The 22,546-nt window shown below is 46.7% G+C and overlaps 1 protein-coding gene across 3 annotated transcripts in view; it reads right to left on the reverse strand.

The window, feature by feature from the left end:
- Window positions 1-12,429: 12,429 nt before the first annotated feature.
- The window catches only part of Galnt14 (polypeptide N-acetylgalactosaminyltransferase 14), a 215,589-nt gene continuing 205,472 nt past the window's right edge, over window positions 12,430-22,546 (reverse strand). For 2 of the 3 annotated variants that reach the window (XM_005400558.2, XM_005400557.2), the window contains 2 exons: window positions 14,195-14,314; window positions 12,430-12,997 (listed from right to left, as the gene is read on the reverse strand). In XM_005400558.2, coding sequence (XP_005400615.1) covers window positions 12,839-12,997; window positions 14,195-14,314 — 279 coding nt within the window. In that variant the 3' untranslated portion in view covers window positions 12,430-12,838. The other variant, XM_005400559.2, reaches the window with a different exon arrangement.

The following is a 22,546-nucleotide window of genomic DNA, read 5'->3' on the forward strand; positions in this document are numbered from 1 at the left end:
TGTAGGATTTCTTTAAGTATCTTCTACAATGCTGGTTTAGTGGTCATTAATTTCTTTAGTTTATGATTATTTTGGAAGGTCTTTATTTCTCCAATTTTGAAGGATAGCTTTGGTGTATATAGTAATCTAAATTGGTAGTTTTCTTTTGGGTTTTAATATACATCATCCCAGAAACCCTCCTGGCTGTTAGGATTTCTACAGGGAAGTTTGAATTTGTTAAGTTTACCTCTACAAATGACATGGCATTTCTCTCTGGTAGCTTTCAATATTCTTTCCTTGTTCTGTACTCTTTCCATTTTAATTATAGTGTGATGTGGGGAGGTTCTTTTCTGGTCATGCCTATTTTGGGTTCTACTGCCTCCTATAACTGGACATCTATGGCTTTCCTAAGATTTGTGGGGGGTTCTGTAGTTATTTCATTAAACAGATTTTTTATTCTGTTCGTCTATACCTCAGTATCATCTTCTACACAAAAAATTCATTAAGTTTGGTTTTCTAACTGTGTCCCAGAGAACTTGGATATTTTGTTCTTATTTTTTTTTTATTAGTATCTGCATGTACTAATTCCTCAACTTTACCTTCAAGCCCTGAAGTTCTGTCTGCTGCATAGTTCTGTCTGTTGTTGAGGCCTCCCATGGAGTTTTTGGCGTGACTTACTGTTTCTATTTCATGTTTGGCTGTTTTTTTTTTTTTTAGAATCTTTATCTCTTTGTTGAATTGCTCCTTCATATCCTGCATTGTTTTCTTTAATCCACTTAGCTGTTTACTTGTATCCTCTTTGAAGTCATTAATCATTGTATAAACTGTTTTTTTCTTTTAATTCTTCGTGTGATATTTTATCCACTTCGAATTTTTTTGCATTTCATTTCTAAAAATTATAGACATTTGGCGAAATTATGCTGCCTTGTATTTTCATATTTCTTGTGCTTCTACATGGAGAGATTTTTTTAATCTCTGCAACTTTTATTTGAGGGTTTTCTTAGTGTCCAGTCTTTTTTGAAAGCTTGATTCTTAGTACCACTCAGAGAGAAAAAAATGAGCCTCCATAATGTCAATGACACAAAGACAAACCAAGTACTGATATACAGTAAAAAACAATTAAAAACCAATAATTTACCACCATTAGCAATAGAAAACAAACAATAAAAATAATAGATTCAAAGAAAAGTCAGATATTGGCATACAGTAAAAATAAATTAAAAACAACTATACTGACTTTAAAATAAAAATCAACAATAGTTCTACAGACACAAAGACAAAGAATAAAGAACCACTAAAAGCAATAACTATACCACCAATAACAAAGGAAAAGAAATTAGCAATAATGTTCTACAGCAAGCTAAGAAGCTAAAAATTAACAAAATTTAATAGTAATAATAATTAAAATGGAGGAGGTAGGAAAGAAAAAAAAGGAAGAAGTAAAGTTTGGAAAAGAAAAAGGAAGATGAGGAAGAGGAGGAGAGGAAAGTGAGATTTAAAAATCTAGTTAAGTAATTTAAAAAATAGGTAAAAATAACAACAAAAAAGAGAAGAAAAATAGAATTAAATAACCCAAACAAATAAAAACCTAAATAAGTAAACCAAAAATTCAAGCAAAGAAATAGGGAAATGAGCTTCAAAAAACTTCCATATTGATGTGTCTGGGTGGGTAATTTCTTTCTGCGACTTGTAGTATTGGAATTCATCAGATATGGGAAAGGGATAGTGGGTCACAACTGGGGTCTGTTGTGCTTTTATGCCTACATTTTGTTGTGTGACTCCTGAATCCTTCATTACCTTTCCTCCTGGGCAAAGTCAATCAGTGCTATGTTGTCTGTCTCAGGGCTGTATTCATTCCAGAGGATTTTAGCGTTCATGCCCTTCTGTGCCCTCCCACAGCCACTGCTATTCCCTGACTAGCTTTTCAGTCCATGGGCTTATAAGGTGCCCCACTTGCTCCAGAGTCTCCTGTCTGGCCACACGCCCTGGGATACGCAAACATCCAAGCAGAGGTATATCACTGATTATGCTGGCAAGTGAGAAAAGCAAATAGGTCACCGTGTTTTGTGCTGGAAGGAGGCAGTGAGGGGGAGCAAAGCAATCCACAGGCCTCAATCCCAGCATTTTCAGACCCAGCCCCTCAGAAAACCGCACAGGACAAGCCTAGCTTCTCATCACAGAGGGCAGGACCACTATGTGCTCCACAGCCTGAGCTCCCTGCTGCTTAAACTTCTCCGGGCCTGTGTGACTAGCCTTTCCCCTTTTCACAATTATTCCCTGAGTCCATATGCCACCCAGTCTGTGCAGTAGGGTGAGCCCAGAGACCCTAAATTGTTCTGTGACTTGTGAATCCTGGAGTAGCTCAGTCTTAAACAATAAACTCCTTCTCAAAGTGGCTCCTGATTATATCACTCATAAATATGGTGGGTGCTGCAGAGGATTTGTTTTCCAGCACTAACCTGCTTTACAGAAGGAGTCATTCTCAAGTAAAACCCTATACTGTTTCTGCAGCTTACAATAACTGTGAGTTTCTCCTGGCGCTAGCACTGGAGGCAGTTCTTTCTTCTTAGGACTGGTGCCCCTCTCTGGACTTAGTTTGTGGTGTCAGGTCCCACCTCCCAGGAGCTGGGGTTAGCAGTCCAGATTGATTGCTTCTCTTCTCTGCATTGGTTTGTTTCTCTGTGCATTTTTGCTTTCCCATCAGCTGTTTCTTGATTCCCAGAGCTCTTCTCTTTCACCTTGCTAAGTAGTTGTTTTTCAGGTACCTCAACTCCAGGTCCAAGAGAAGCTCTGATTTGCTGGCAGTATCTATTCTGCCATTATAATAGCTAGAAAAACTCTTTACAAAGTTCTATTTATGCTCACTATTCTGGAGTTTTCTTTCATTGTGCCACAGAAATACAGAATTCAAAGCAATATCTAGACGTGAGCTGTTGAACCCAAAAGAATCGATGGAGAAGAAGCAGAGATAATCAAATTTGTCTACAGAAGAATGGTTCATTTTATAATGAGGAATTCCTAGTAGATGCAGGGATTTCCTCCTTAGTTCGTGCTCATGGCTTCTGATTCTGAAATTTGAAGTGCTTCATGTGGTTGGAATACTTCTGTCTGAGTCCACCTTGGTCTGCTGACATTCTGAAGCTCATGTGGTATGGATATTCCAAAGGCAATCGGTGCAGGCATGTAGTGTTCATTCCTTTGGACTCTTGTCCTACTGCCCCTCCACTCTGTGGCCAGCCCTTCTCAGGGAGGTCAGGTAGACCTTTTTTTCCTGCTCCTTCAAAGCAGTTTCTGAAAGCACTGAGGATCCTATTGAGTTCATGTTGTCTATTTCTCATGGCAGCAGCAGAAACATCTGCTGCTCATCCAGAAAGCTTGGTTCCGAGATCTATTTGTCAGCTTCCTAAGCCAACAGAAAGCATATTTGGTAGTTAGAATGAACTATGGGCTCTTTATGCTGTTCAAGTTTCAAGGGCCTATTCAAGACAAAAAAGTGAGCCTGCAGCAACTGATTAGAGGTGAGCAGATTAAAGAGTAGCCTCATCTGGACAATCTAGTTTAGTCCACTTGGATGGTATAGTTGACAAGCATCCGTGGAGAGCCAGGCCCTGCCAGCTGCAGTGTAGGTCCCAGCCTCCAGGGGGCTCACCACACACATACACACACACACACACACACCCCACATACACAGGGCAGAGGAAAGACACACAGAGGATGTGTGGGAAATGAAGAATGAAGATTGGCATGTGGAGGAAGCTGTGGGTCTCAGAAGGACACGGAGACACAGAGCCTTCCATTAAGACATAGGGCACTGTGGGGATAGAGAGGGGATACTTCGCGTCCTGCACTTCTCCCGCTGGGTGGTCATAAAGCAGTTCCATAAGGAGTGTTCAGCCTGCCTTTCATACCATGTTCCTTCCTGACCTCAAAACAGCCTACAGTCCATAAAGAGAACACTTTACTGATATAGCAAGGACTTCACCGGGGACTTAAAGATAGCACGCAAAGGGAAACATTTGCTCCTCTACATGGGATTGCAGCATCTTCCTCTTTCTTGTCAGACCCATAATGCTGCTGCCCCATTGTCCACTAAGCTTGCCTTGCTTCCTCTGTCCCCTGCATTCAAGCAACCTCTGCTGTAGCAGTAATGCTATAATCCACACACCTTCCACCCACTCTCTTCATAAAACCCACTTCTCTCCTCTGCTTGCTGTCCTTGAAGGCAAGGACTGAGGGCCAGGTCCTGGCAGAGTGCTATCATCTAACAGGTGCCTAGTAAATATTTATTGCTGAGTGATTTACATACACACCTGGGGGTGCGCTGCACTGTCATGCACTTTGGAGGTATAGTTGCTGAGATGAGGCACCGCTCCGCTATTTATCACTTGGGCAACCTTGACCAGTTATTTAACTTCTCTGAGACTCAAGTTCTTCATCTGTAAAATTGTGATGCTAATACCTAACCTGTAGGAATGTTGTTTGCGTTAAATAGAATAGTGGCTGTAAAGCACAGAAGCCTAGGTTTGGCACACCCCAATAGCTCCCTAAATGCTTCTTCCCTGCAAGATCTAACAAATGGCCAATGAAGGAATAAATCTGAGGGTCACTGTGGCTAATTGTTAAAGATGTAGAACAACTCAAGTTTAAAAGCTTGTTAGGGAGTTTGACCCAATGGACTTTAGCTACATTTCTAGAACTTTCTTTGTGATGACAATGCCAGTATTTTGTTGCTCTATCTTTTGTGTGAGAAGCAGTGGAGCTTCATGGTTATGAACTCAGAATTCAGGAGTGGCTTCTTGGATTTGGATCCCACTTTTAATTCAGGTTGTAGGATTTTGAACAAGTTATCTAAACTTCCTGGCCCTCAAGTGACTGCCCTGTAAGACGTAGATAATAGGAGGAGATATTAGTATCTAGACTGTTTCTAGGAGTTCTTCAGAGCTCTCACAACAGTGCCAAGGAAGCACCAGGCCAATGGTTGTTATGCACTGCTATTTCCCTCTTCTGTGTCCATAATGCTTTATAATTGAAAAAATAAGCAGGGTCGTTAGATCCTCAAACAGATAAATGAAGTGTAGGTACCATAAAGGCATTGATTCAGTTAAGTCAGCAGGGTCCACTTGGCATTAAGGCCATTCTCCCACTGGATTCCATCCTCTCCCTTTCTGTCCACTACAGCCCACACCCAAAACTCCAGGCTGTCACAGCCATTGCATTTTCCATTGTCACTGACTGGTAGTGACAGAAGATTTCTGGAGTCTCTAACGGGTCCTGGCTGTATAGATCTTAGCACAAACCATCTCACTCACTGCTACCCAATCAATCTTTTGCACTTTGTTCAATATTATTCCACTGCTCCCAAACCTTCAGTGGCTCACGACTACTTACATAATTAAGTTTTGAATCCTGCCTGGGAACAAATTCCCCTTTGTGGTCTTAGCTGATCCCCTTCCCTTGCCACATCTCAGGTCTACGTGCTCCGTGTTCTGCTCTCAGGCTTCGCTCACATTGTTCCTGTCACCTAGAATGAGTCCCTATCTCCCTATCTTCTTGAAATCCCTCTTCCTGCGTTAATTTCACCTCACATCTCTCCCTTTCTTTCTTGGGCCTCAGAATACTCCAGCTCCTGAATATAACATTCTTCCCAGGCTGCTTGGGGACCGTCCCATCCTCTTCCCATGCTCAGGACCTATGAAGAGAGAGCACCAGGGTGCATCTAGGGAAAACACAGGGTGTTCCCTGGGCATTCATTCTCAAGCTAGACACAGAGCTGTGATGACATGAGTTTAGAGACATGACAATGGAGTTCAGAGAAGGTAGCTAATTTACCCCTCACCATGTAGCTAAGAACTAGAGGACTGGGATTTTAAACCTACATTATCTAAGAGCAGAGGGGCTGACCTCTGCATTAGGAGCATGTTGGTCAAGATGCAAAGGGAGATGAGGGTTCAGGGAAGGTCTTTTCCTCAAAGTTAGTATGGGACAGATGTGCATTCTGCCGAGGAGATGGGGAGGCCTCCTGAGGATAGAAAAGACAGGAGGGGCGGGGCAGCCTTGGAGGGTGTTCATTCTAGATGACCTCACACCCCTCCACTGTTAGAGGAGGAAAAATATTTTCAGTAAAAGAGGAGAAATTTAGTGTCTGCTTGGAACCAAGTCCAGTCTCTTTGCTATGGTCCAGCCCTGGGACATTTCCTTAGGCTGAAGGGCAGGCCCTCCAGAGCAAAAGGCCATTGAGGTCTGTTCCCTCCCTGCATCTGTGTCCATAAGTGCAGTAAGATGAAAAGCATTTGGAAAGAGCTGTCCCTCTGCGGATGTCTATTTAGCCCCTGGCTGTCGGATCACCCACAGTCCTACTGAAAGCATCTGCAGGCTGCAAGAAGGCAAGGACCTGTTTCTTTTCCTAAGGGGGAAGTACAGACCCGGCCTTGAAGTTGCTGTTTTCTGGGGAAGGAAGGTGCAGTGGGTAACCACAGTGGCAGCTCTTCATGCCAGCACTGTGGCAGCCTGGCCTGGGTTGGGCCATGCTCCTGGAGGTTGGGCCATGCTCCTGGAGGTTGGAACTTCTCAGAAGGCCACGCAGCAGGCCATCTCCAGCGGCACTCACAGCTCTTTGCTGCACCTGGACAGTGAGTTATTGCAGCCTGTTATCTTTAGCAGCAGGCGGAGGCATCCCAGGCTGCTCCTTCCTGCAGAGCAAAGCCAGGTAACATTTACTGGCTCAAGTGAGTAAGAAAACCAGCCCTGTCACAGCACGGAGGATGCATCTCTCACCCACCACTTTTTTCCTTCTTTCTTTCTTCATTATGTTTGTAATTTTGTTTTATTATTTCCCATTGGGAAGCTGTGAAATGAAAATGATGCAATCTACTGCTGTGAAATAATGTCGTGCTCGAGTCCTTTTCCAATAAGCCCTGAGGTCTGCACTGTGACGGCTTCATTAAATTAGTCAGCTCCATGGCAAATGGAAAAGCACTCAGAGATTCAGCACTGGCTAATCCAAGTTGGGCTGCCACAGACCCTGGGCCATGAGGGAGCTCAGACAATCTGTCCATTGTAGGGGTAAATAGACTTCCACTTGCCATGCAGAATGTTCCAGAAGCCACCATGTCTGCACTGCTGCTAGACCTCTCATAACCTTCAGCCTTCACAAGACTCTTATATGCCACGCACTGTCCAGATGCTAGGAGAATGGATGGGCAGCAGCCGGACTGTAGCTCGGTGTGTGGAGTGGAGTAAATGGTACCTTATAGAAGGTCACCAAGGTGAGCTGTAGGTACAAGGTGAAGTTCTCTTTGGAGGCCAGCCAGGTTCCAGATTTCCAGGTGTCAGTGGATAAGACTGAGATTCTTGCAGATGAAATAGGAAGGCACCAGCTCACCCTTCCTGTACCATTCCCCAGAGTTTATGAGAACAAATTCTCTCTAGCTGGGCTTTACAGCAGTATTAAAGATTTCCATTACTGATAGTTCTTTCCAGTTAGCATTTTCAGTATTAAACTCTGTCATTATGAAGTTAAATATGCATGATCCCTAAATCTATGTGTATTATAACGAGATTTTATTGTTATAAATTTGTCTTCTTGGTCTTCCATTTCTGCCTGGGCTGTCTTTTTAAAACTAACGTCTGATAACTAGCCAGGAGGTAATTAGGAAGTGGTACTAAAAAATCACAGGCTTATTCTCTCACTCATTCACAGAAATTTACTGAGTGTCTACAATAAGATATGATCCCACCACCAGTGGGAAAAACAGTGGTGACAGCTAATTACAGCACTAAGGAGTTCTGACACTGGAAGCCCCCTACCACACTATATATGTATGATAAAATAATTTGAAATCAGTTGTATTTGAAAGGAAGTAGGGAGTGATTCCAGATTCCAAAAAGTAAGAGATGAAAGTGACAGTGGGGAGTGACAGCTGGAGGGGAATAGAAGCTGAATCATATCACCAAGTCTGGGGCACTGCCCTCCAAGCAGAGGCAGTTAGGAGATCCACCACCTTGTGGGTGGCACAGAACAGAAATGGGGTCTTTTCTGCAGCCTGGTGACTGGAAGGGCTGACAAACCCTATCTACCAGCTGGGTGAGGGACAATAGATGGAAGCAGCACTAACATTTGGAGTGGAAAAGCAATGTGTAAATGATCACAATCCAAGCTGTGTCAAGCATAGAGCTGGGGCTCAAATTCTCACCACAGTGTAAAAACCACCAACATAAAAATCAATCCACAAATTGGCCCGAACTCAGTGCAAACCAATAGGACCACATAGAGGTAAGCCCATATCCAGAGGCATGCTTCCACAACCAGAATACCCTGGACCCCCAGGGGAAAGAGCTCCCACTGAAGATGAGCTTGCAGGGAGAGATTACAAAGCACATAAGGAAATAAACCATCAGAAGAGTAAGTGTCAGATTCCACATGGTCCCAGGCTCAACCACAGGTGTAGAGCCCAGATTTACCTAAAACCTACCATTCTCCCCATTCACTTGCCATCAGGTCCCCAACTCTAATTCCGAAAGCGCTGAAAACCCTTGTCTCTTCTTCCCAATTCAACATATTCATCCCCCAGGATCTGTGTGTGTGTGGGGGGGTGTCCAGCATCAGCCCCACACTCTGTAGATCCCAAAATTCATGTATGCTCAAATCCATCCTATAAAGTAGTATATGGGGGGGGACAAGTTATATCACGTACAGGTATAAATTCTCTATGATGAATGTGATCATGATGTAAAACTAGCATAATATTTGCATATAATTTATGCAGATCTTCCTGTATACTACTTTAAATCTCTCTAGGTTACTTAAAACACCTAAAACAGTGTAAATGCTTTGTAAATTGTTCTAATGCTGAATGGTGCAGGGAATAATAACAAAAGTGTGTGCAAGGTCAGCATGAACGGATTTTTTCTGTATATTTTCAGTGTGTAATTGGTTGAATCTATGGGTGCACAACCTGTGAAGATGGAGGACCAACTGTGTACACACGTTCATATGTAATGTGTACAAATTACTTCTCCTTTAATATGCACATCACATTAATATACTCAGAGAAGCTCACATAGTTCCCACTAGCCAGAGGTGACTCAAACAGAAGGGGCTTCTGCCACCTCCTCCCTTGGCTTTGGGAAGGGTTGAATCTCCAAGCATGGTTTGGGGTCTAAATCTTGTGGACCTTTAAGATACTAAGCCATAAAGAAGGATAAATTTAGTTATTTGTTGAAAAATGGATGGATCCTGAGACTACAACAAGTGAAATAAGTCAGCCACGAAGGGTTAAATACTGCGTGGTTTCTCCGAGAGACCCAAAATACAAATAATGGAAAGAGCAAAGTAAGAGCCATGCTATGAGACAGGGAGGTGGGCTCTGTGGAGATGGGAAGGGGACCAGGGGAGGGGTAATAAAAATGATCAAGATGTGATGTGTGTAAGTATGAAACCCCCAAGCTGAATGCAATCATGGTGTATTACAAATATGTACTAATAAAAAATTAAAAGCATTTTTAGAATAGAGACCCTTTTTTCTTTTTCTCATACACTAATGTTATTCAACAGACTGTCATGCACAGCTATAGGTGACCTGCTAAGTGAGCTATTCCAGGCTACTAATGTTTAGCAATCAAACTCAGTGATCAGAGTGAACTGAGAACTCTAATTCATTATCCACCAAAAATCTTGGTGGCCAGGCAATGTTTGGCCACACTCACTGCTGGGCATGTCCAGGCCGGGAGGGCCCCTTGGACCACAGCAGGTTGGTGTCCTCTCAGGTACTGTCGACCTCACCTTGAGCTCTTGGAGGCTTGGAGTTGCTGCTGTGCTTGCTTTATAGTTGCTTCTGCTTTTGCTGCATTACCCAAGGGCAGTGAGGATGGTAGAGAGAAGGCTTCAGATAGCTCCACACAGTTGTAGTGATTCCTTCATCAGTTTTTAACCTCCATTTTTCACCCAAACGGCTTTAGTACGCATGCTCTGTAGCTCACACAAGAGCCATCCATTCCTCCATTAGCAGGTGATGCTCCACATCCCTCACTGTGACCCTTCTCATTATTCTCTCCAAAGTCCTTCACTGGAAAAAGGGAGCTCACCAGCCGGAGGTGACCCAAAGGTAAGGTGCTAAGCATTAACTCTCCTACCACATGGAGATGTTGGAAGGGACATGTTTGTCCTCCTGGGACGGAGGCCTCCATCCCTCCTCCCCACTCCCTAAGTGTCCAAGACAGAATTTAGGGCATCTGCATTTTGGGCCTTTATAGGGGTAGTACTATGAAAGACACTTCATCTTGGACAAGAAACTGTTTATCCACTAATTATTTCAGAAAACTTCCACTGACAGCTCACTGTGCCTGGCTCAGGGATACGGGTAAAGAAAGGCAAGAGAAACCTTCCTTGCCACCTGGGTACTCAAGACAGTCACAAATACAGAGGGCGAGAAGGCAAACGAGAAGGCAAACCAGGCTCTGAGTTATTCTAGCTCAGTACTTGCTTCAAGTTCTTAGGGGAAAGGTTGTTGGCAAATAAGTCTTCCCTGTTTTCTCTATGTAAAGCTAGTTTAAATCTGGTGGACACATAGCTTAAGGAGGCTTCAGAATGTCCTCTATAGATGGCTTTACCTCCTCTCCTTTTCCCAGTGCAGAGTGGGATATTCCCAAACAAAGGGGTACATGCATACTCGAGAAGGTGATGGGATGTTTGCATAAATAAAGTACAATACCAGAGGAGATGTACACAGTGAATCTTTACTTTCCAAGGCTACCCTAGTCCTTAGAAATGGATTTTATTATGAGCTTGAACTGCATCACCCAAGGGCTCTTTGGATGAAGGGGTTAGACACCTGCTTAGAATCCAATGGTCACTGTGGTGAGCTTATTATAAAACAGCTTCCTGTGATCCCTCCCTCCCTGGCCTTCACTCATCTGAATGATGCCCTTGCCTATGGGCTACACATGGAGACAGCTTCTATCCCTTTGACTATGGCAAAAATGACAGGAGGTAACTTGTGAGACCTGGTACGGTCATTTCGTCTTGACCCTGGTGCTCCAGTCTCCTTGGTCACTTTGGTGAGAAGTCACTGCAGTGTTCGAGAGGCCCACAGAGCAAGGGACAGGGGGCAGCCTGGTTCAACAGCCTGCAAGGAGCCAAAGCTGACCCACAACCCAGTGAACCTGGAACAGACCTGACCCCAGTGGAGCAGGCTGTAGCCCTGGCCCATACGCCGCTTGCAGCCGTGCACAACTCTCTGGGGCAGAGGACCAGTTAAGCTGGACCTGGACTCCTGACCCACAGAACCTGAGGTAGTCAATGTGCTTGCTTGCAGTGGCTAAGCTGTGGGTTATTTAAGTGGTGATAGATGATGAAGACAGTGCCTGAACTGCATGTGGAGGACTTACCTTGGAGAAGAGGCATGGGCATATTTTGGAAATTTTTCAACAATACAGATTATTTCTTCTCTTAAGCCCTACTTAACCACTTACCAGTCCAATTATTTAAATACAGGATGACTAGAAATTGCATTTTTCATTGCTTTTTATAAGATAATATAATAGGAAATATAAAAATGACAATTTTATCAAATTTATTCTATACATGACTAGTTGAAATGACACCTGCCCGAGCGATGTTCGGGATAGTCCATATGTAAACAAACGCACTGCCCAGGTGATGCTTGGGGTAAACTGTTAAGTGGTTAATAAAAGTGGGCAACCACTGTAACCAGTTCCCAGGCCAAACCAGTAAACTGCGGCTTTATTAGAGTAAGAAACTCCTATGCTAATGCCGGAGACCGCCTGGCCCTTTATCCCATCCCCACACTTATCTCATTCTTGTCACTTTCTGAAGCAGTTCTAGAGTAAGTGTCTTCAGTTGCACTGTTGTGGCTGCCTCGATGTAAAATGTTTACCTTTCAGGGCCATTCTCACTTTGGAAAACAACCAGAAGTCACATAGTGCCAGACACAGTGAAAAAGGTGGATGAGGGCACACAGTAATGGTCCTATGAATCTGCCTTTAAGTTGAATGACACTTGGCAACAGCATTCACCATATTTTTGATCATCCCCTCCTAAAGAAATTCATGAAAGGGGACTTCCAGAACTGTTTCAGAGCGTGGCGAGAGAGACAAGATAAGTGTGTTCAAAGCAAAGGGGGAGTATTTTGAAGGGGATTAATGGCAACGTGTCTTTTACAGTAAGAATTTTTAAAATTTAAACATAACATTGTATATTTTGATCAGTGCTTGTATCATCACTAAAAACTACTCTTCTGGTCCTACCTGCCATGGAACACAGCAAGAAATCGTGGGCCAGGCGAACCTAGGATTAGATCACAGGTCTGTGTCCCATCTGTCTGTCTTCTCCTTTGTCGGCTCTGCCGCAAAGCATCCCCAACCCTGCCCACAGTCAATGGAGAAGTCAGCTTAGCCCTGAGCAGGCACAGGAAGAAACAGTGTGAGAGATACTCAAGGACAACTTCTCAGGGTAACTTTATTTGTTCTGAAAACCACTTCCATTCTGTATCTCCAATTTCGTCCTAGCCTGGTGACAAGGAAAGCTTCCTGCTCTGACCTCTTTTGTAAGAAAGGAACAGCAAGCACTTCCCATTAGATCTTTGTCTCCAGGTGCATGTCAGGGGAAGACTGGGTCAGGACGGATCTTCAGAGCACTACGCACATGAGGAGTTTGCCGCTGAGCCCAGCTGGCTTGCGACCTTCTCTTGCCTCCTCCCTGAGACAGCAGCTCCTGTCCTGGGAGATTCTGCTTCTCCTCCAGCCAGGGCATCTGGTACAGCTGCAGGCTGTTCTCAGCCTGGTTTCCAGTCTGTTCTGGTCCAGGGAAGCGTGGTTCCCCAGCTGGATCCACCCAGCGTCCTCAGGAGCTCACTATCTCCCAGTGCTGGCTCATGAGCGAGGACTCACATGGGTTGACAACCACCTCCTTGCCGTCCTCAGTGCTGTCACCAAACATGTCCGTGTCTAGGCAGAGGTGGGAGGCTATGTGCTCGATGCGGGAACCCGTCTTGCTCCATTGCTGAGAACATGGAGGAGAGAGAGAATGAGCCTGTTCTCTCAGGCTGAGGCCGGGCATCCTATCAATATCCAGATTTCCAGCATCATCAAGAGGTTGACACCACAGGTCCAGGGGTCAGCCAGAGTCTTGATTTCCTGGTCTCATGGATAAATGAAATTACAACTAATTGTGCTGCCTGGTATCATTGCTGGTTTTCTTCTTTAAAAAATTGAGTTAAAAAAAAACCCTTAAAAACAAAATCAATATGTTTGCTGGGAAAACTCATTAGGAGGCAATAACTTTCCAAGCAATAGGCCAGGAAATGTAAAGCAAGTTGGTCACAGGAGCAGCAAAGAAATGCCCTAAACCCCCCGTGTCCATGGTGACAGGACGTGGGGGAGAAAGGAGGGGGCTTCGAGGGCCCGAGCTGGAGTGGCAGGGCCTGCTTCAAAGTGCAGCTGCACATGGGTCACGCCCGATAGGGCATCTTCCACACTGTTTCCCTGACTTCCCCTTGAATGAAGAAAAGAGAGGATGGACAGGTACGGGGGAGCCAAGATGGGCCAGGCAATGCGGTCTGTGCTTCATAGCAACCGTTTCAATTAACTGACCTGCGCAATAGGCATCACAAGCCCCCTTCACAGAGGAGAAAAGGGAATCTCAGAGAGGTTCAGTACCCTTCCATGGATCACACAGCCAGTGAGCCACAAAACAGGCCCTTGAGCCTCAGTCTCTTATGCCAGTATATGGTGGGCAGGAAACCAGGAAGAGCCAACACCCTGCTGCTACTTGCTGCTAGATGTACCATAGGACCTCTGGTGCATCTAGAACATTATGAATTTGGGAGACACACAGCCAGAGCCCAAAGCCCTGAAGGCCAAGGGTCAAATCTTGTTCATTCTTGTGGTCCTAAGATCATTACCTGGGATCCCAGAGAAGGATGGAGCCATGAGGGCCAATACCAGATATGCAGGCCTGGTGAAGTCAGCTGAGGTCAACAGACTTTCCCACGTGAGCTGAGCAGAGGAGGCAACGTGGCATTGCCGCTGGCACCATGGAGACTATCCTAAGTGGCATCCCCTCTCCTGACTGAAAGGACTTTCTTTTTACCAACCCTTCCTCTTGCAACAGCTCTTCTCTCACCCTGCCCATGGGGCTCAGTTCTACCCAGGACACATTATGCACGGCGGCCATACCCCAGAACTGTCCGCTGCTTACCTGTCTCTCATCTCCATTCTTGCAAAGAACGAGGACCACCGGGGCGCCAGGGAACAAGGTGACGACTGACAGGCACAGCTCCTCCTGGATGATCTGCTGGGTGTAGGTGAAGGCCCACCCCTGGGGGAGAGACCAGGAAGGTACGCTCAGGACTGAGGAAGCCACCACTCACAGGATGCCACTGTGCCTCTGTGTGACCATCAGGACAGCTGGTAAGAAGCACCAGATGTCCCAGCAGGCACTGACCGTCAACAAGGTCACCTTGGAAAATGCTAGTCAAGGGCCTCACCACAAGAAGTTACACTCCCCTGAGAGTCTCTGCCCCTGTACCCTGGGTCTGGGCCGTGTGGATGGTTCCCTGGAGGTGAACAATTCTGGGTTTTGAGCAACAGCCTGAACAACAGCCGGCTGAACTGTCTGGTATCTAGCGTCTTTGTCCGGAGACAATGTCTTGAGAGGAACCTGCTCCCCTTACTTGCCACCTGCTTGAGATAGTGAGCTTGCTCAAGCAGACCCAACAGGTCGACCCCCCAGCTCAGGCTGTCTCCAGACTGTCTCCCTCTTCTTTACAGGGAGTCCAAATCAGTGTCTACAGCACATGAGAACTATGACAAGAAGTAGAGTGAGGGGCAAGGGAATGAAGAAGTGCTCTCAGGGAGAGGCTGGGAGGGAAAGAAATCCAGTTATTTTAAGGGATGCACACGCTCCGATATGTCACTATAGTTGACAATGTGGCCCTGAACTTCTGCAGGGAAAGATGCCAAGGAATCAGCTCCACGAGCAGAATTCTGGTGGTGTAAGGAACAGGGGCGTTCCGTGAGGTCATCGCAGGAATGGTCCTCACACATTCCATCCAAAGTGTCAAAAATTATAGAGCAACTGCTCCCAAAGCCAGAAGCACTCCCCAGGTCCCAAGTCAGGGGGCAGCAAGCCCCGGCATCACAGCTGTCAGTGTGTGGTCCACGAAGAGGTCTTTCCCAAGTTGATCACAGGAAGGCCTCTTCCCTTCCTTTTGTGGTGGGGCAAAGATGGTTCCTAAGTTGGAGCTTGAGACAAGCTGTGGAGGAGCCTGGGAAGGGCTGTATTTGTCCTCCACCACACCCCTGCTGACCCACTGACCCTCAGCCCAGGACCAGCCACTCGGGCTACTTCTCCTTGGCCCAAGAATGAATAATGAGCCCCTCAGAAGAGACACCCCTACTCCAGGACCAAGCGTCTCCTAAATGTACTCATCTGACCCTCATTCTGCACCTTCCCTGTCTGCCTCCTGGCCCTGGGTCCTCTCCTGACCTCCACGGTGTGCCAGCATCATCAGTATCTTTCTGGGACCTGGCTTGTTCCTTCTGTCCAATAGACTCTGGCCCTCCTGCTGTCCTGGCCACACAGCTCATCTTCCCCCAAACTGGTTCCACCAGCTGGACAGTGACCACTGCTCCTCCTGGTCTGGAACCTTCCCTGTCCCTCACCTCTTGATGGGGCCACCAGCTCAGTGGGAGCCACTGTCCCTTAAAGACAGCTCCTGCTGGCTGATTCTTTCAGTCCCTGTTCAGATTGCTGGTGCTGGGAGAAGACCTACACTTGAAAGTACTGTCCGGGGAGTGGACCAACAAATCTCTCTGAGTTGATGTTTCTTGCAACACGGATGAGAGTTTTCTGTATAATTCCATCTAATTCCACATCTACCTATATCTGAGACTCTCTATAATGAAATACTCACAGAATATAGTCCTTGGAACACATTAACAAGCTTTCTTTTTTGGCCTTGTGAATATCATCACCCAGATAAGCTGAGGGGGAAGAAGTCTGCAAACACAGAGGTGATTCAATGACTTTGATGTGGCTAATAATGGCCAATATTTATTGAGCACTTATTATGTGCCAGACACTGTTCTGAGATCTTTTTTTTTTTTTTTTTTTTTTTTGGTTTTTCTCCGGTACCGGGAACCGAACTCACGACCTTGCGCTTGCCAGGCAGGCGCTTTGCCACTGAGCTAAATCCCTAGCCCCCTGTTCTGAGATCTTGAACAACTAATCTTCCCATGAATCCTATTAAGAAAGTGTTATTATGGTCCCCATTTCACAGATGGTGAAAGCAAGGCTTAGAGAGGTTATTCAAAGTCATGAACTAGGAGTGGTCCCAACACCAGGTCTCTCCCACAGCTCTGCCATTGCTGATGCTAGCTGAATCATGGCGGGCTCTGGAGCTCTTTCAGACAAATTTAGTCACAGGAGATAAAACCTGTCCCTGAGATTCCTCTTCAAAGTTGTAACTATTAAAACTGTAGATCAGTTCCACCTTAACTGGATCCAGCTGGCAAGAGTTTTTGTAGCCAGTTCCTAGTGAAAATTCCTTTGAAAGGCAAACAAAGGTTGCACCCCACTTCAGAGTGTGGGGTGGACGAGGCAGGGAGTAGTCCATCCCTAGCATTTATGCTATTAGGGCAAGAGGGTGAATAGAGAGAGGACCATGCTCCACAGATCCCACTCCCAGCCACAAAGGCCTTCACAATGCTGGCTTCTAGCCTGTCCCCGTGGAGCCAAGTGTCTTTCTTCTCCTCAGGGGTCCCCTGGGGGCCAGGAGTATGTATTAGTGACATGGTTCACCCAGAGAACAAAGGCATGAGGTCCACCCAGGTCCTGAAATCAGGCTTGGGCTACTTGGTGGCGGGTGGGGTTGAGGGGCGGCCTGGTCTCCTGAGATATGTGGAGTGTGATCTAGAAGTGGCACCCTGCACTTGAGCCCGGAATATTCCCCGGCTTGTAGGGAGTAAGGAAAAGGGCTCAAGGGACAGGCCTAAGGACAGGGCCGCTGAGGGCTGTTTGTCTAGACCCACAGGACAACTGAGCTCAAATTTAGGCTTTTGCCATCCTCAGGAAAGAAGGCTGAACAGTCAGTGATGAGAGAAAAAGAATGAGGCTTTTTTCTTTCTTCCTTTACCTGTAGTATGGCCTATAGGGAAGCATGAATTAGTTATTTAAAAAATAAAGCCTGTCATTATCTTATGACCACCACAATATAATGGCATTATATTTTATGTTAACAGCATTAACAGATGAAACACAAAAACTTAAAATACAGAGTTTCTCAAAGCCTGTTTTGACATTTCTTTTTAAATAGCCTAAGTGCCTGGAAGTGCTGGCCATGGATTGTCCTGGTATCTGAGACCCCAATTCCCAAATGGTTCACCCCAAGTGAGCTCACCCCAGGCTGGGGTCTGAGGGAGCTACCCAAAGACCCCCATGAGGCGTGGGAACAGACAGGGATAGAAGCCCGTACACTAGTGGACCTTCCACTAGTTGGTACGTTGCTGGCATTTCAAGCGTTCAATTACCCAGAGGGCTGCTGACCTCTGGCTACATCTGGGAGGGGAGAGGAGAGAGAAGGACTGGGGAGGAGATGGAAGGGAAGGTCTGGCCTGCTGTGCCTCCATCTGGAGACTGGCCAAAGTCTGGCCCATAACTGGAAACCCTCCTCATCCCCAAAGCACACACCAAGACCATTCTACAGGCTGGTGCAGGTAGTGTTGGCTCCCTGTGGGGACAGGTTAGTCAGGGGCCAAGGAAGACAAGGGTCCAATCCTGACCCTCCAGCCACTTTACCAGTCCCTTGGAGAAGGGAAACTGGCCACCCATGCTTAAAGGATATCTCCAGAGATAGTCACTATTATCCCCAACCATTCAACTTCCAGAGAGTGGGGGTGGGGGGCAGTCATGTCTCTCCTGGAAGTATCCCTTTGACCACAACTACAAAAGCCAGGATGGGAGGCAAAGGAGCCGCAGTGCATAGCCTGGGCCTTACTGTCTTACACTGGATGGAAAAGCAGTGGGAAATAGTTTCTTAAGAGGCAATCAACTAAGACAGGCAGGGGTGAGGACGAGAGCAGGCAGAGGGTGGTCTGGGAGCGCCCTCCTCTAGTGGGCAGGAAACATCAGCCTAGAGCAGTGGAGATATTTTGCCCCCAAACCACACCCAGGGGTCATGTGGCTGTGCCACTATCATGACTGCTACAGCTGGCATCTGATAGATGGCGCTGGAGCCACTAAGCATCCTACACTGCATAGGACAGAGAATGACCTGGTCCTAATGTCACTAGTGCTGAGGCTGAGAAACCCCAGGCTAGTCTTCAAGATTAGGCTGTGCAGGCAACAGGCCTGGATCTAAAGCCTGCCCTGGGATCAATCACGAACAAACTAGTAGCTCCATTTGCCAAGAGGGGATCATACCAAGACACAGTCCTGCATGGGGTTACTGCAAGCAAGAAAATGCCTGCTGAGCTCTCTGCCCAGACCCTGGCCCTGCCTGAAAGTAAGTGCTCAACCAGTAGTCACAGAAATGTTAATCCACGCCATTTACCTATGAGGTCCAAGTTCAAAATTCCTTATTAAACAACTGAAAAGAAAAACATCAAAGCAAGGTATCATTGTTGGTTTTGTTGTGCTACAGGCCCAATGTCACCCTGCTGAAAAGGGTTCTTTCAAGGGCCAGGTCAAAGCCTGTCCCCACAGGGAGCCAAAACTACCTGTACCAGCCTGTAGGATGGTCTTTGTGTGTGCTTTTGGGATGAGGAGGGATGCCAGTCATGGGCTAGACTTTGACCTGTTCTAGGCAGTTCCCATTCATGGTCCGTTTAATCCTTATAAGCCCTGGGAGGAAGGTATCATTCTAGGCAAGAGAAGACTGCAGATCAAAGGAGTCAGTGGTTACTCTGGGCAAATCAGGAGCACCTCTAGTTCTGACTGTGTGCGTGAGCCCTCGTTGGTGAGAAGGGAGCTGACTACATGTGACCGTCAGCTGGCCTCCAGCCTAGGAGGTCACACCAGGCAACTCACTGGTTTACAGAACTTGCCTTTGAAGCTCTCTTCACAAAGGGTGTTTGGAATGAATGAGGCCAGATTCTATGGGGTCTTTCATGCAGTAACCTCTCAGCACACCTGGACCTCTGAAGGATCAGCTGCGTGATCAGTATCAACTGTCACAAGACTGCAGTGCACCAACTCGCTATGCTGGGTCTCTTTCTCAGGTGCACAGACATGGACCTCAAGCCCAGCCTGGCAGAGCAGAGGCAAGCCCAGAGGCAGCAGAGGGACCTAGAAGGGTAACACACAGGGACCTTCACTGGACTCACATTTGGGGTCTTTTATTTCCTAACCATCCTATCCTTTACTCCTATATTGTAAGAATAAATGTATCTGTGGGATTAACACCCCATATCCAGTACATTCTGTGTTCATTATGGGGCTGAGTTCTGGATACCTGCTTAATAACCTTGTGAACTTGGACAAGTTATTCAATTATGTACCTCAGTGACCTCAAATGCAAAATGAAGACACTGTCAGTCCCTGTGGCAGGGGGTAACTATTCAAAATAAATGGGATAATACACTTATGTGGCAGAATCACATTTTCCACTTAGCAATCAGTAGGTTATTGTCTGCTACGCTGACAGCAGTGAGTAGAGGAAGCCAGAAGGAAGACAAACAGCCCTACAGCCCCGCCTTCAGAAGCTGCCTAGGACACGTGCTTGTGAGGGGCTATCCCCAAGGCCAGGCGGAGAAGGCATGGGAAGGAAAGGGCACAGGTGCAGAAGTGGTAAAGTGACAGGTGACTCTGCATACAGTCTCCCTGCCCCCAGAGGTGTCCCCCACACAGGTGTCACGCTCATCTGCTCACAGGCTTCCCACTGCCTGCCTATATGCTCCGCAGGTGACAGGGAGCCTAGGGAGCTGGGGACATGGGTGAAAGACACATTAGATATCATTTTCCTTTATGTTTTTCCTTTTCTTTAAGTTGGGGTAAAAGCTAAAGTAGGACTTCTGCCTTCTTTTTCTAGAGAATCTAGTAAAGTTCAGAGGAATCTTGTTAACCTGGAGACTTCCAGGGTCTCAAATTTTCAAATGCATGATGTATTTACCTTGCATCTCCCCGCACACCCGTCTGCCAACAACTCTGATACACACTCGAATCCAACATTTTGGCCCCGAGATTGACAAAGCAGCAGGAAGGGAGGTGGTACAGGGTAAGGGATGGATGGCCTGAGCTGGAACTGAGATGTGAGCCATGGTCAGAGCTGGAGGATAAAAGTCTCTTTGAAGCAATGAGGGTGCCCCAGTGCTGAGGGCTCGCCCACCTGGCAAGTGAGTAGGAGATGATGGAGTAGGACTTGGAGATCCCGGTTCCAAATCCCTCTAGTTCAAGGCCGCAGGATCCACTGCTCAATGGCCTCAGCCCAATTTCAAGTCCTGCATGGATGTCACACCAGGGTTTGTGTTCTGAAGGTAGACTTTGTCCTCAGTACACAACTCTCAGCCCAAGGGTGACTTTGTAGAGGGCATGACCATCCTTGCACATGCAGGCTGGGATTCTGGGTGAAAGGCAGAGCCAAGGGTGGGAGGAAAAGGGGGAAGCCAATGCTGGGACTGTCCTTGTGGCCTGGGGTAAAGTCCATGGAGTATAGGCCCCCTTTCACACTCTTGTCCTGATTCCTAGAAATGTTAGGCGGGAAGGGACTACTCTCTGGGTGGCCCACCCTAGACCCTGACATGGAGTGGGATCACTGACTGCTTATAGAGGTTGTCATTGTTGTTGTTAAAAACTGGTTACAAAGAAGATTCTCTTACCAGCTGTAATGGTTGATTGATTGCATCAACTTGAGTTAGAGAAGCTCAACTAAATTGGCTCAGCAGTTCCACACCCTCAGATGTGGAAGACCCAACCTAGGATGGTATAAAAGGGAAATGAAGAACAACAGATAGACCTCTGTTTCTTCAGAGGAGCTCGTTTTTGCCTTCACCTTGGACATCATCTCCTGGCTTCTAGCACTGACCCTTCAGCTTTCAGTGCAGATCCTTCAGCCTTCCATTGCAGACTCATTGGCCTCTTGATACGGACTCACACAGGACACTGCCCTGAGCTCCAGACCTTTGGCTGGATCCTTTGGTCTCCAGTGTACAGAAGACCTCTGCACTCTTCCTCATCTGACTCTGTGGGCGGCCATTAGAAGCCAATCTTGTAAATTTTTGTATATTTGTACAGTTTGTATTATGTCTGTTTCTCTAGTAAACACTGACTGATACACCAGCTGCCTTCTGTCAAAGTGGAGCTGATCAGTAGGAATCTCAGGGATGGGCATTTTCTCCCACGATTATACTTGCCCAAAAGAAGAGAAAGGGAATATAAATCAGTCCTACAAGGGTGTGTAGGACCTACACACATAAACACAACAGGGGAGACAACTTCAGGGGAAATGATTATGTGGATTTCTTGCAGTCTAAAGTGGGTTTAACATCACCAGAGTATTTGAGAATGGAACTTAGTCCAGCTGCTAGGCCATGGGCTCCTAAGAGCCCTGTCCAGGGCCCACCCCTCTCTGAGCCCCACAAAGCCTGTGGCTCCGTCCCTCTCACTTCCCTATGCAGCCAAAGACAGCAAGTTCCAGAAAAGCCCCTGCTTTCCTGAGGAAAGACCAAGCAAACTGCCGACCTAGGGAAGGGGCAGACGCATTGTATTGTGGCTGTTGGGATCTGCACAAGCACAGCCCACGAAGACTCAAGAAGAGGAATGACTGTCACCTGCACCACACTTTACAAAATGCCACTTCAGCTACTCTCAGCCAAGTGGCCACACCTAAGCCAAAATCTTTTCTGGTCTGGCACAAGTGAACCACTTTCCTCTCCTAGTGGAGCAGAGATGGTCCCTGGCAAAGTCACAGCAAGCCACAGCCAGGTTGGGAGACGCCTTCAAGTGCCAGTTCCAAGAGTCTGGATTTTGGTAGAGATCAATAGAGAGCCACTGAAGGTAGTGTTGAGATTGGGAACAACAGTTGAGGGCCCACATGTGAGAGATGGAAGTGAAGGGTAGAAATAAGAGGCAGGAGGAACTGGAAGCTCTTGATATAAGCTAGTGTAGTGGTTCCTAGCAGGGCCAGTTGTGTCTCCCCAGGGGCATTTGGTGATGTTGGGAGACATTTTTGATTGCTATAACTTGTGTGTGCAGCTGATGCTACTGGCCTCTGTGGACAGAGCCCAGGTACAGCTAGACAGCCACCCACAACAAGGAAATATCTATCTCCAAAAGTCAAGACAGCCAAGGCTAAGAAGTGTGTTCCTAGCAGGAAGCAGTGAGGTAGGGTTGGAGAAGAGCTCTTCTGAGGGAAACCATGATGGGTATATAGATATGAGCATTGCAGGCATGGGTGAAGCCCAGGCACCCAGGGGAAGGTGCTCAGGTGGATAGCAGCAGTGTGATGAGGAAGTGACCAGGGTGCCTACCAGGTACTTGAGGCCATCTGTTGACTTGAATCATAGATAAATTTGAGTCACTCAGTTGCCCGGCACTTGGGAGAACCTGGGTGCT

The sequence above is a fragment of the Chinchilla lanigera genome, unplaced genomic scaffold (assembly GCF_000276665.1).
Source record: "Chinchilla lanigera isolate Chin_1 unplaced genomic scaffold, ChiLan1.0 scaffold00068, whole genome shotgun sequence".
Taxonomy (NCBI): domain Eukaryota; kingdom Metazoa; phylum Chordata; class Mammalia; order Rodentia; family Chinchillidae; genus Chinchilla; species Chinchilla lanigera.